This window comes from Daucus carota, chromosome 6 (genome assembly GCF_001625215.2).
Source record: "Daucus carota subsp. sativus chromosome 6, DH1 v3.0, whole genome shotgun sequence".
Taxonomy (NCBI): Eukaryota; Viridiplantae; Streptophyta; class Magnoliopsida; order Apiales; family Apiaceae; genus Daucus; species Daucus carota.
The window spans coordinates 21,711,303-21,725,029 of NC_030386.2; the positions used below are offsets into that span (position 1 = coordinate 21,711,303).

Genomic DNA, 13,727 nt, shown 5'->3' on the forward strand with positions numbered 1-13,727 from the left:
TACTTTACTCATTTTTTATATTTTTTTTATCTCCGTGTCCCAACCAAATGTATACACATGGTACTAGTAACTACTTCCTCTATCCCAAATTAGATGAGCTAGTTGACTTTAGGCACGTAATTTAAGGTGCATTGACCGTATAGCTCCGAATTTTTTTAAAAAAAATTTTCTTTTGTAAATAAAAATTTCATATTTAAATTTTTATTTGAAAAAATAAAATTTCAAAAATAAGTAATGTAACTATGCGGTCAATGAATTTTAAAGTATGTGTTCCAAGTCAACGATCTCATCTAATTTGGGATGGAAGGAGTAATGAATAACAATCCGAATGAAACAGCCCGGATAAACCTCCCCCTTCCCACCTTGAAATAACATACTTATCATACATGCATGGAGGTGGGTCCAAATCAGTCAAAGGAGTCAGCGATACAAAACGTTACGTTTGACCAACCCCATTCCCATAGAAAGCCCAAACCTAACCATGGTTAAGCAGTAGTACACGTGTGGACAAAAATAACTAAGTACTCACGTAGTCAGAGAAATCCATTCCTACACTGGCACTCCTAATAATAAAATAAAAAAGAAAAGTAAAAATTCCCTTCACAACTACTACAGCCACTCTGCTATTCTTGTCCTCCTGTTTCCCCCCATATAAAACAACCCAACCCCTCCCTCATTTCCCCTTACACAATCCCCCCCTGCCATTCTCCATATCTATCTAATTCCATTCCACACTTGACGTATACACTTAAATAATACTCCTAATACTAACATGCCTGGAAGCTTTGAGCTGGAGCCTCTAGACGTGGGACTCATTCAGATCCCGTATTACTTCAGGTGTCCGATTTCTCTTGAGCTCATGCGTGACCCTGTCACCGTCTCAACCGGTCAGACTTACGACCGCACCAGCATCGAGTCCTGGGTGGCCACCGGGAACACCACGTGCCCTGTCACACGTGCGCCTCTCAGTGATTTTACTTTCATTCCTAATCACACGCTTCGCCGTTTGATACAGGAGTGGTGCGTTGCGAATCGTGCTTATGGTGTACAACGCATTCCCACGCCTAAGCAACCGGCTGATCCGGTCACTGTGAGGACGCTTCTGAACCAGGCTGGCTCTGGGGCGAGTTCGGTGCATTCCAGGCTAAATGCGCTGAGGCGGCTCAGAGGACTCGCTCGTGACTCGGATAAGAACAAGGCGGTGATTTCCACGACTAGAGCGAGGGAGATTTTGTTGTCGATTGTGTTCTGTGATGTGCGTTCTGATGTCACGGAGTTGAATCTCGAGGCGCTCGCGATTGTTTCGATGTTTTCGTTATCGGAATCGGAGTGTTTGTTTGTAGCGGCGGATTTGGAGAAAGTTTCGTATCTCGTGTCTCTTTTGTTTCATAATTCGATTGATGTACGAGTTAACTCAGCTGCGTTGATTGAGATTGTCATCGCCGGAACTAGATCGCCGGATATCCGATCGGAGATCGGCAAAGTCGACGGGATTTTTTACGGCGTCATCGGAATTTTGAAATATCCTTTATCGTATCCTCGAGCATTGAAAATCGGGATTAAGACACTGTTCGCTCTGTGCTTGGTGAAGCAACACCGTCACAACGCCGTCGTCGCCGGCGCCGTGGAGGCTTTAATCGATAGACTACCGGACTTCGAGAAGTGCGACGCGGAGAGAGCATTAGCTACAGTTGAACTACTTTGTAGAATTCAATCAGGTTGCGCGGCGTTTGCGGAGCACGCGCTGACGGTGCCGTTGTTAGTGAAGATAATTCTGAAGATTTCCGATCGCGCGACGGAGTATGCCGCCGGAGCTCTGTTATCGCTTTGTTCGGAATCGGAGCAGTGCCAGCGTGACGCCGTGGCGGCGGGCGTGTTGACTCAGTTGTTATTACTTGTACAGAGTGAGTGCACGGAGCGAGCCAAGAGGAAAGCGCAAATGCTTTTGAAATTGCTTAGGGATTCCTGGCCGGATGACTCCATCGGGAATTCTGATGATTTTGGGTGCAGCGACGTCGTTCCCTTTTGAGGAAATGGCTATTCCTATTAGTGCAGAGCCTGATTATTCATTCTTCTTGTCTTTTTGGTTTCTATTTTTGTAATTTCAGGTCAAAATGAGATTATAGAGGGATTAAAGTAATTGAAAAAAACAAATTAGTGAGGGTATATAGAAAGTGCATTTGTGTATATGTAAGAAACTTTTTCTATTGATAAATCTATTTAATTTTCACTCATTTTCATGTTATTTACTTTATGCATGTAGAATTCAGGAATCAGAATTAATTATTTGATCTAATTCATTCAGAATTTATCAGATTTTTTTTTATCAAATCTATTGGTTAAATATTTTATGAGAGTTAATCAAGAATTTTAAATCGAAATTTTTCAGAAAACGGATTATAAGCCATGTAACTTTAATTATTAAAAATACTTTGAGTACTTGGCAAAAGTAAAAGGTTAAGTTTGAGTTAGAAAGCAGGGACTGACTTGCTACAAAGAAGCGATATTATTAAACTACAGAGTTGAGTAGTGAATGGTGAATAGCGAGTGTTTTGATTGCATAACTTATCTGCATGGGGGTCCAAAGAGAGGGGAATATGAGGCCACACTTGTAGTTAAAGATGGATAGCGACTAGAGTTGGTCTTGGTGATTAAATTAGCATCATATATTCAAACTACTACGTCTTTGGCATTATATTATGCAATTTCAGAATTTCATCACACTTAAATAAATACGACAATGATATAAGAAAGGAGTGGACCGATTTCTGGTTTTAAAATTGGGTTAATAAGAGAGAAAGTTGAAATAGATTGATGGTTCAACAACCTTTGACTCAATGGAGGGACATGCTTACGAAAGGCGTATGGAGATAATTAGGGAAAGCTAACAACATTTCGGGTCGGATTGTCCCACTTCCTAACGTAATAAAGAGGAAAGAAACGTGTGAAAACACCCCTGCGATTATTGTCATCAACAATTTTTTAACCTCCGAGTACTGACTACATTGTGGAGGCTTAGTTCACTCAAAGCCCGATAGTCTAACAATTAAAGGCCCGATAGAAAGCTGGGCTTCGTATGCAAATAAGTGCCAATTTTGTGACTTTTTCTGGGTGAGATTATACACAATTCATTAATTATTCATACCTCATTGAGGAATCTCCTTTATATCCAGATAATTATTGTATTGTTCGGGAATATCAAGACCTTAAATTGTATGTTTTTCAAATCAATACGATATTAGAATGGCATATTCATCAAAATTGGCTTTTCTAAATGATTTTCTTGATAAGGAAGTATAAGTTGATCAGCCAACTCGGTAAGTGAAGAAAGATCATGAAGGCAAGGTCTTAAAGCTCAAGAAGACGGTATATGGGCTGAAATAAGAGCCACGTGCCTTGTATTCTAGTACTGATCTTATTTTTTGGAAAATGATTTTCATTAGTGTCCTTGTGAATCGACTTTGTTTATTAAGACTAACGAGAGTGCATATATGCTCATTGTTAGCCTGTACGTATATAATATAATATTTACTGGAAATAATCCTCTTATAATAAGTTCTAGAAAGTCATGACTAGAAATTTTGAGATGACTGACTTGGGTCTTATATCATATTTCCTGGGTCTTGAAGTGACAGAAACACAAATCGGAACTTTTTCTCTCGCAAAAAAAATATGCTACTGATTTACTAGCTCGTTTCAAGATGGAATCCTGTAATTCCATTCGAACTCCTCTTGAAGCATGGTTGCATTTGGATAAAGATGGTTCAGGCGAGTTAGTGGATGCTTCTACTTATCAAAGTCTAGTCGGCAGCTTTCGGTACTTTACATCTACAAGACCCGATATTGCATTTGGAGTTGGTCTTATCAGCATATTTATGGAAACACCGCGCCAAGCTCAATGGCAAGCTGCAAAACGGATTCTACGGTATGTTAAAGGCACATGCAATGAAGGCATTCTTTATGAGGCTGGTGACAACAAATGTAATCTTGTTGGGTTCTTTGATAGCGATTGGGCGGGTAATATGGAAGATAAGAAACGCACTACAAGCTATGTGTTTCATCGTGGTTCAGGCATGATTTTTTGGTCATCAAAGAAACAACAGGTAGTTGCTTTATCAACAATAGAGGTCGAATATATGGCTGCAACATCATGTGCAACTCAAGCTGTTTGGTTGCGACGAGTACTTGAAGAAATGAATCACAAGCAAGCTCATCCAACAATGATTTTCTAGTGACAACAAATCAGTCATTGCTCTCACAAAAAATCCAGTGTTTCACGATCATAGCAAACACATTGATATCAAATTTCATTATAGTCGCGATCTTGTCAAAGATAGTGAAATAGCAGTTGAATTTTGCAAGTCCGAAGAAGAAGTTGCCGATATTCTTACAAAGCCTTTGAACATAGAAGTTTTTCAGAGATTGAAGAAGAAATTGAGTGTTTGCTCTACTAAAAGTTTGAGTTTGAGGGAGGCTGTTGGAATTTAAACTCAAAGTATTTATTATTTTGTTATGTGTCCATGTGTCTGTGTAGTTGTATTTTGAATAAGTCAATTGACCTAGTTAGTTAGTGGGTATTTACATGTTTGAAGTTGTTAGCTTAAATTCAGGATAGTTCGGTTATCCTCTTTGTGATGTAGGGGTCAGTTAGGAGTATGTAGTGTAATCACATACTTATATGTGGTTTAGTTGTCCTGATGTGTTAGCTTTTTCTCCAGAGAGTTTATATTAAAAGCAGTCAGTTTTTCTCCTGCATTAACTCTCTTGAGTTTCTTGGTTCTAGTGTGTGTGTGTGTGTGTGTACACTATAAATTCATATGTTGTGGCAATCAACGATGATGAAGAGGACATAGGTGCAATAATGTTAGTAGAAATCGTGATGATGTGTTGATGAAGTGGTTGTGATAATAAAAGTGATGGTGATGGTAGTGGAGCAACGAAGATGGTGGTGATGTGATTGTGATGGTGGTGAACATGTATTGAAAGTGTATTGACGGTGGTTTTTAGTAGTCGTGTGATGGTGATATAGCAACATTAATAATGATTGTGTAATAACGACAATAGTAGCCGTGACTGGTCCAATCATTTTGGGGACCTTTAACAGAATTTAATGAATGCCACGTTTAAAAATTCAATAATAAAATATGTATAATTTTTAGACTTTTTTTGGCATATTTTTATTTGGTACTACCACCTGATTTTTAAAAATTGAACTTTTTTCTTGAGTTATTTATACTAAATCATTATGATTAATAATTTTTTCTAAATACTTAATAGAAAATATATTAATTTTGTGGTCTCCTAAATTTTGGAGGTCATAAGCCATCACTTAATTGGCTTAATGGACATACGGTTCTTATAAGAATGATGAGACTATGACAATGATTTAATTATAATATATATGTGTATATACATATGTGTGGACTTCTGTGCGTGTTTTGTATATATACTCAAAATTTGATGATTCTATTTTAAAATTGTATTTAAAATTTGTTGATTCTATTTTAATATTGTTACGTGATTTCTAAATTCTCCTAGCAGGGGTTGCATTAGAGCAACATCTTATAAACTTATACATTAACAAAACACAATTATATATGTGATTTGATTGTATCCGATGTGAAATGCACGTATTGGAATACCAAATTTCAGAATCATAAAGTTTTTTGCGATACAAACAATATACATATATGGACACACACACACACACATATCGACTATTTCGTATATAAAGATATTTGAAATCCAACATTTATTATTTTACAATTTTGGAGAAATAAAATTAATTAATTGGGTGGATGGATCTTTTCATATTATGAAGCAATGAGAAAATACCAAGAAATACTAAAAAGCCAAATATATGATATAGAAATTTCAAAAATATACATAATACCAAAAGAACTTAACTTAAACTTCAACATTTATAATATTGATACAACCAAAAATGCCAGTTTAGCAAACATAAGCTTTGATGTTAGTTTTCTATATTAACAAGATTTCAAATTTGACATTTATATTAGGATATTCACGTTGGCTTACTAAAAACTAAAAAGGAACACACACACACACACACACACACACACACACACACACACACACACATTCAAGTATATGTTAACACTTGTTTGCTAAAGAAATCATCTAAAAGAAACACACACATCATAAAGATTATTAGTACTACTTTGCATAACTATGAGGCTCAGAGAACCTGAAGCCCTTGACACATAAAATTAGTAGAACCTAGTTAAAAGCTAGCTTAACTTTTGGCTTTGAAGTAATGAAGGCTAATGAACTATTTTCGTTAATAAAGACATTCAAATTTTTTCTGCAGTATTCGATTATCTCTTCAAACATTTATACTAGTACATGCATCTCTATACTTCGAGTCTGAATGAGCTTCTGAAATTTTAACAAACACCTAAAAATAAAACTGACATCCACACATGTATCATAACTTCTGCTCAGGCTTGAAAAGGCTGAAGTCTAGGCTTGAAAAGACTGAAGTCTTCACTGCATATGAAATATCTGGAACTAAGTTCAAAGTTTGGCTTTACAATACTTTCCAAGCAGATTATTATTGCAGAATTGTTCATTCCAAGTTGAAGTAGATGGTGATTTCTCTCACAGCTTGCTTGTATATTTCTTCCACCGGAATCGTTTGGAGAAGATCCGAACAACATGCCTAATTATCAATCAATAGTATTTAGAATATTTCATTAGTAAAAGGTACATACATTCAGTGCATATATATATGAATTCATGTGCATGAAAGAAGATATATACGAGTATGTAGAGACATGCCCTTATAAGAATAAAAGACTTACATGGGTGTGAAACATGTACATATTCTTAGCCTTATCTGATGAAACTTGAGCAGATATTACTTCCAATTTATAATTCTCCAGGATCAAGCAAATGCCAGTCAAAAGACCTGGCTTCTTGTTTGAGCACACACAGATTTGTGCGTCCAGTCCACTGACATTCAATATTAGACTCTTGGAACACCATGAAGGTAAAGAGGGAGAAAATTGAGGAATTGCAAGAGTATTTGTCGGATTGAAGGCAAATACATTAGCACTTGTAGACACCTGATTAGCAATAAAAGCTTCCTTCGTCTCCGAGACTCCCTTAGTTGGGCAAAGCATTTTGGAAACATCATAATTTTTTATAGGAACAACACCATGAAGCCGTTCTTGCTTTTGTTTCTCAAGCTTTTTGAGGGTGTGCTCAAGAGATTTAATGTAGCTCACTGCTTCATCTACAATGGTGGACTTATCAGCCTGTAATCATTACATTTCATCAATATATAAATTTAATTAATATTCTAAGAACATAGAATTTAACGGAATATTCAAGTAATGGAATTTATATATATATATATATATATATATATATATATATATATATTAAAATTATAGATTTTTGTGCAACTATTTGGATCATGCAATGCAAAACAAAAGCAAACTATAATAGAAAGCCAGTTGGCAGTAGATCCAAACCATACGTCCATAGCAATCAGACTACTAAATATGTTATTTATACAGATATAGTGTAATTAAATTAGTAATTTTAACACGTTTCTACTTAATCAAAATCTTATAAGAAACAATTTACAAAAAGAAAAAAGTATTAGTACACAAAAGGCACCTTCTGATCTCTTTCCTCTATAGGCAATGAGAGATGAGAACGAAAATAACAACTTTTGCATGAAAGGTATAAAACCCTAAATCTGGAAAAACTAGCTAGATACATAGATGTAAGATATTACACACACACACACACACACACACACACACACACACACACACACACACACACACACACACGGGGGGAGAGAGAGACATATGTAGATACCTTTGTAGGAAGCTGAGGAAGCAAAGCATGGAGATTGGTAAACATGGTTCTCATCTTCTTCCTCCTTTCTCTCTCTGTAAATATATGTATTTTTTCCTGTTCGGATGCTTCTCTTTTACCTTCACCTTCTTTTTCATTCTTTTTCATCATCTGCATCTGCGTCCCCTCTTTGTCACTCGATACTCTTTTACCAGGTGGTGGCAGAGGCGCCATCTCACTACTAGGGGTGCTAGAATCAAGATGCTTCTCACCATCTTGACCAAGCTCACCAGATGAATTAATTTCGATATTCAGGAAATCCCATGTTTCATCATTTTCGAATATCAAGTCGATCCCGAGATCCGTACTCATAATTTCATAAATCTGGGCAAAGAAATTTGTTGTTTTGATTAGTAGATAGATAAAAAAGATATCTATGATGTAGCAAAGAGAGAAGAAGGTTTGAGTTGTGTTTGAAGAGAAAAAGATAACAAAGCTATATAGGAACGGAAGATGTAAGATATTAGCTACATCCCAAAATACAATCATAAGCCGAAATGCCGTTACTAGCTTCAAAACAAAAAACGGTAGCTTAAAGCATTTTATACCAAAAACATCGTCATACGGGCCCGTTATTTTAATCAAATATTATGAATTGTTATTTTATAAAAATAGGAGCTGGAAACGTTTGAGGAGTTAAAAGACCATAACAACCCTTGTAAATGTGATTATAAGCATGAAGAACTACTTATGAAAGCCTAAAAATGATTCTTTTTTCAAGGGGAAAGATGAAAACATGGATTATGTTGGTAATAAGGTTTGTATCTTGTGACAACCAATATGTATAACCGCGGAATCATGACGACCCAAAATGATTTGGGAGTTACACTTCTTATGTAATCATTAGATTGACACGATAGACAGATGGCCTTAACACCGCGTTTTCGAGTACTTTGTTGTTTTGTTATAGCCCTTGAACATAGCTCTGTTTTTTAGCACCGATCATATATATGTTTATCCAAATCTTCAGTTGATATCAGTTTTACACAGGAATCATTTCTGGACTTGTAATGCGTACATGGTATATAACATATTTACGTTTCAGAGGGTGAAGCACTCTCACAACTATCCTCTATTCTATATGTTCGCACTTAGTCGTTGTGTTTTTTTATTCTACTTGGTTCCTTAATTATACAAACATCGAACTTATGTAATGTATCACCACATTTTATGTTTTTTTCTATTATAATTCATATCTATAGTAATATAGAAGCAACATGAAGTCTTTATTAAGTAAGTGCTTATTTATTCGTAATATATTTATTAGTAACTCTTTCATTCGGTATATATGTACTGGAGTAGCTGATCATATTTTAAATTGTAGCCAACTCAATATTTAGCATACACTGCGACTCATGAGTGGCAAGCTCCATATTTATCATTTGTCAAAATATTGAGTGGGCTTGAGTAAGTTAACATATTAAAATTTATATCATATTAGATAAATCGTCTTATTATCTTGTTTAAGAAATAAAATTTCACAATATAAAGAAGGACCCGCTCAAAAGTGAAACGAACGAGAGTTACTATCAAGTATGTTTCACAAAAGAGAATTACTGGCGACGTAACTAGAGCCCATATGATTGATGGAAGGAAGAGCTTTTGCTACCTCCACGAACTTATTCTAGTCCTGAGTTTATTAGTCATACTAATTTATAGCCCAGACAAGGATCATGAGTTAATTGTAATTGAATTTCTTGATAATATTTAATTATTATTTTTATAACATTTTTATATTAATTTTAAATAGCATAAAAAATAACTGTTAGAATTTTATATATGTTTATATCTTTCAAATTTATATTATAGAAGTTAAAATTCGATATATTGCTTGTGTGAATTGAACCTTGGACATTTATATGAATTTTTTAGTATTATATCTAACACTTTATATATCAATCTGAATTAAAATTTTAAAGATGTGATTAAAAGTGATACTGAAATTGAGAATACTATTTTATTGAAGTGTAAATTTTTATTTTTATAATCATCTTCTTCAATTGAGTGTACCATGTAAAATGAGAGTCTTATTTTTTTAAAGAAAAAAGTATAAATTTTTTTTTTTTTACAATCATCTTATTCTATTAAGTGTTGTCCGACACTATTAAATTTTTAAAATTTTGAAACTTAAATATCTCATCCATTTATTAATGAAATCAACATTTAAATTACAAAAGACTCCACTTTGCAATATGATGTTAGATATGTAAAATATTTTATATTCAAAATACATTAGACATGATATAGGAAAATATTGAATACGAGTATACACATAATTTATTTCATACTAGATAAAATATTAGAACCGCAACTTCAAAGTGTTGTCATGATTAAAATGGGCACAATACTAAGATGCTATTCCTAATAAGCTAGGCGTTTCATGGAAATAATTAATACAACATAACAACATTAATTCACCATATAATAAAAAAAAAAAAAAAGATAACCGGCACAACAATTGTATTTAAGCATGCACGACCTAAACAAAACTCGGGGATACATGATTTATTTGAGACACACATCAAATAGACATGTCTTTAGGTTCTTAAATGATGCAAAGTTCATATAATATTAAGTCTTGCTGGCATTCATCGTAACATGCCTTATATATCATAAATATATGTGTGCACAAAAGCTTTAATCACATTACATGCCTCTCTCACACATAGTCACACATACATATAACATATATAGATGATCGTGAGATGAAGAAATCATTCATGTTAAAAAGAGATATACATGTATGTATAGTATAGTTAAACATAATATATATATTTGTCAAAAAAAAAAAACATAATATATATAGGTGCAAGAATTTCAAAGATCTGGGGTGTGATTGTTGTCCATGAACATCATATTTTATATTTTTAAGTTTAATTTTCATCATTTTCTTTTAATAGATTGAGAATCTTAAACAATCAAGAAGTGCCATTCTTCTGCGAATCAAGTCAAGTTTACAGTTTAATTTATAGTTTTGAGTAAATATTTGATAAGTAATCCCTCCGTTTCAATTTACATGTCCACTTTTAAGAAATTTTTTTGTTTCAAATTACTTGTCCGCTTCAACTTTCAATGCCAAATCATATTTCCAAAATTAATTCTACCCCACGTATCCCTTATTTATAATTTCCTAGATCAATCTTACTTCACATATTTTGATCGTTTAATGCAATTAATTTGTGAACATTCATTTTTCTTAAACTGTGTGATTTTTTTAAAGTGGACATCTAATTTGAAACGGAGGGAGTACAAATTTAGAATATATGATAAGTTAAAAGCGATATCATTTTGTAAAGGTGAAAGATAGGATTCTTTTTATAATATATATAAGTTGATTTCTATAAGAATTAAATGAATATTCGAGTTTTAATATCAAAAAAATATCAATAATGGACAATACATTTGAAGAAAAAAGAGAATTTACCCTTTTTTTCTTAATAATATTAAATTTATTTAACAGAGATACATAATTTGACAAAAATCAACTTTCAGTATAACATGTGAATATTTTTTAAGTTTACTTTCTAAAGTGGTCTAACATATTAAATGAGGGGTTAACTCAAAAACTCATTGAAACTTGTTAATATAAGTTACATCGGCGATAGAGTTGAAGTAATTCATGATTTCGACGGTGACTTTTTGAGTCTTTGCGGTTTAGAAGAATTTGCTAAAAAAATACTATCATGATGAAAACTCGTGAGTGTACTTTTAGTGTGATGGCTATAACTTTCATAAGGGCATTATGTTGGCATATGGTAACATGTTAGGAAGGAAGTTGATTAAGGTATGTAAATCACACACGTAATAGTCAAACACATCATATTTTATTATATATTGACCATTTTGATCTTCATTATATTGCTAATGTTCCGCATACACCTACTCTAAATACTAATGACAAAATGATGGAAATACAAAATCTTGAGTGATATAAATATTTTGGATGGTGGGGGAGGGTAGCGAGGGGGATGAACTTGATGGAGATTTTGAACTGTTAGCCTACTTTCTAACAAATATATAAGCCATAAAGGATTTCGAAAATATAAGACGGAATGTAAAAATAATTTTTTTTAAAAAAGACATATATAGTGCTATGAATATCCTAACATGTGTGGTAGTGAAGAGTCTAACTCAAGTGATGAACAGTTACTATTTAGCTATAGCGGCTTGATATGTTGTTATATGAAGACGAAATGTTTAGAAGAAATTTGATTATTACTTGGTAGAGTCCTAAGAAGCTTAACTTCTTTATGTATACAACAAAGATATATGGGTATTGACCATGTCCAATATAGAATAACTTTACATTATATGATGTCTAAGTCAATGAATCCACATATTCACTCCTGTTATGTCATTATAGCAATTTATTATTTTTATCATTACAAGCTAGCAAAGTGGTACATCTTTGCCGCTAATAACTAGAATGAGAGAATTGATACTAACTCTACACTCAGTGGTGGAACCAGAGAAGGGCTTGGGGATGCTAGAGCCCCCTCTAACCTCGAAAAAACAGCATATATTTTTTCCAGCCTTTGCTGAATTATTCATGTCAATATAATTTAGGATAATTAGAGCGAGTTCAAGAGATACCTTATTGTTATAAGGCATAATTTAGGACATTTGATGAAAAAAGTTGATCCAACACTGTCCTAGTGATGCCTTTTATCATTAGGACAACCTCTTGAAATCTTATCTAAAAGGCACCTCACTCTCCTTGCTCTATCCTATATATTATAATAAATTCTTATACATACTCTCTTTCTCTCTCTGCTTTGGACTTGCTCTTAGTACAAAGAGAGTGAGTCTGATTAACAAATACATTCAAATAGATCACTCATAAATCATATGCACACACTTGATACTACCCTACCCTTAGTGGTCCTTATCTTATCACGCAACATATGAAGATGGGGACATCTTGGAACGGAATAGTGAATAGCCATGTCACTTGGAACTCGTTGTTTACGTTTTTTTTAAGGTCTACGGCCATTATGTGGTATAAAAAAATCGCTATTCTATAAGTCAACTTTTTTTGACGCCGCTGCTTACTGCTGTATTTATGTTAATGCACTATGAACAACGTTCTCTTTGAGGCCTTTTAACCAATCAATACCCGCAACCTAGAGAGATAGTTGTCTCTCTTTGATGAATATAGTATCGAAGTTCGGTATTCAAATTTCAATCGATCCTTTACAATCTCACTTGCTTCCAAATTTGAGCCCCTTCTTAAATTTCATTCCTGTTTCCGCCACTGTCTACACTTCATTAAGTATTTTGAAATTTAAATCATTAAAACGTGCATACAAAATACATTTTACTCTGTAACTTAAACTGTAATCATTTTACCTTGGACTTTTAACGGTACTTGAAAATAGTTTACTCGTAGATCTGTAAGTTTACACTTGTTTAGAAAAATTTGGGCTCGACCGACTTTCAATTACACTCTTACTGTCTTTGCCAAAATATTGTAAAACCCATTTATTATTATTGTATGACAATAGATGGATCTGTTTGAGTTTCTTTTATTAGACTATTCGTTTTATCCTATCCAGATATATTATGATTCTTGTTGCAGGTAACCAATATAGTACAGTGATCCAACTTGTTAATACATCGAGTACATGATAATTTTGAGCATGTTTTTTCTAAATTGATCCTTTCATTCAACCAAACCAACTCAGTTCTTACAATTGATAAAACATCAGCTAGACTACTGATGGAACATAAGAATCCCAAAAGATGCAGTCAGCGTGTAATCGCTAGGCTCTAGCTAACGCGACCACTTAACAAAATCAAAGAACATAATTCAAAGATGCTAAGATTTGTTTACA

General features: G+C 33.8%; 3 protein-coding genes across 3 annotated transcripts; 2 read left to right on the forward strand and 1 right to left on the reverse strand.

Annotated features, from left to right (window-relative positions):
* The first annotated feature begins 554 nt into the window (after positions 1–554).
* Positions 555–2,234, forward strand: LOC108225748 (U-box domain-containing protein 26). The gene has a single exon (XM_017400690.2). It carries the CDS (start codon positions 773–775, stop codon positions 2,027–2,029), a length of 1,257 nt encoding a protein of 418 aa, XP_017256179.1. The 5' UTR covers positions 555–772; the 3' UTR covers positions 2,030–2,234.
* A 1,467-nt stretch (positions 2,235–3,701) lies between these two features.
* LOC108226065 (secreted RxLR effector protein 161-like) lies at positions 3,702–4,232 on the forward strand. Its single transcript, XM_017401019.1, has one exon. It carries the CDS (start codon positions 3,702–3,704, stop codon positions 4,230–4,232), a length of 531 nt encoding a protein of 176 aa, XP_017256508.1.
* Positions 4,233–6,589: 2,357 nt separating this feature from the next.
* On the reverse strand, positions 6,590–8,205 carry LOC108226066 (transcription factor bHLH95). The gene is made up of 4 exons (XM_064080135.1): positions 7,855–8,205; positions 7,179–7,280; positions 6,825–7,127; positions 6,590–6,682 (listed from the first exon to the last, which is right to left on the reverse strand). The coding sequence occupies exons 1-4, from the start codon at positions 8,203–8,205 to the stop codon at positions 6,590–6,592; spliced, it is 849 nt and encodes a 282-aa protein (XP_063936205.1).
* Positions 8,206–13,727: the final 5,522 nt, after the last annotated feature.

Excerpts from the sequence above, each read along its gene's own strand:
- LOC108226066 (XM_064080135.1), bottom strand. The coding sequence starts at position 8,205 with ATGAGTACGGATCTCGGGATCGACTTGATATTCGAAAATGATGAAACA. Across the intron at positions 7,128-7,178 it reads AGCAAGAACGGCTTCATGGT|GGAGTCTCGGAGACGAAGGA; the intron begins GTTGTTCCTATA and ends TGCCCAACTAAG. Across the intron at positions 6,683-6,824 it reads TGTACATGTTTCACACCCAT|GCATGTTGTTCGGATCTTCT; the intron begins GTAAGTCTTTTA and ends ATTGATAATTAG.
- LOC108226065 (XM_017401019.1), top strand. The coding sequence starts at position 3,702 with ATGGAATCCTGTAATTCCATTCGAACTCCTCTTGAAGCATGGTTGCAT.
- LOC108225748 (XM_017400690.2), top strand. The coding sequence starts at position 773 with ATGCCTGGAAGCTTTGAGCTGGAGCCTCTAGACGTGGGACTCATTCAG.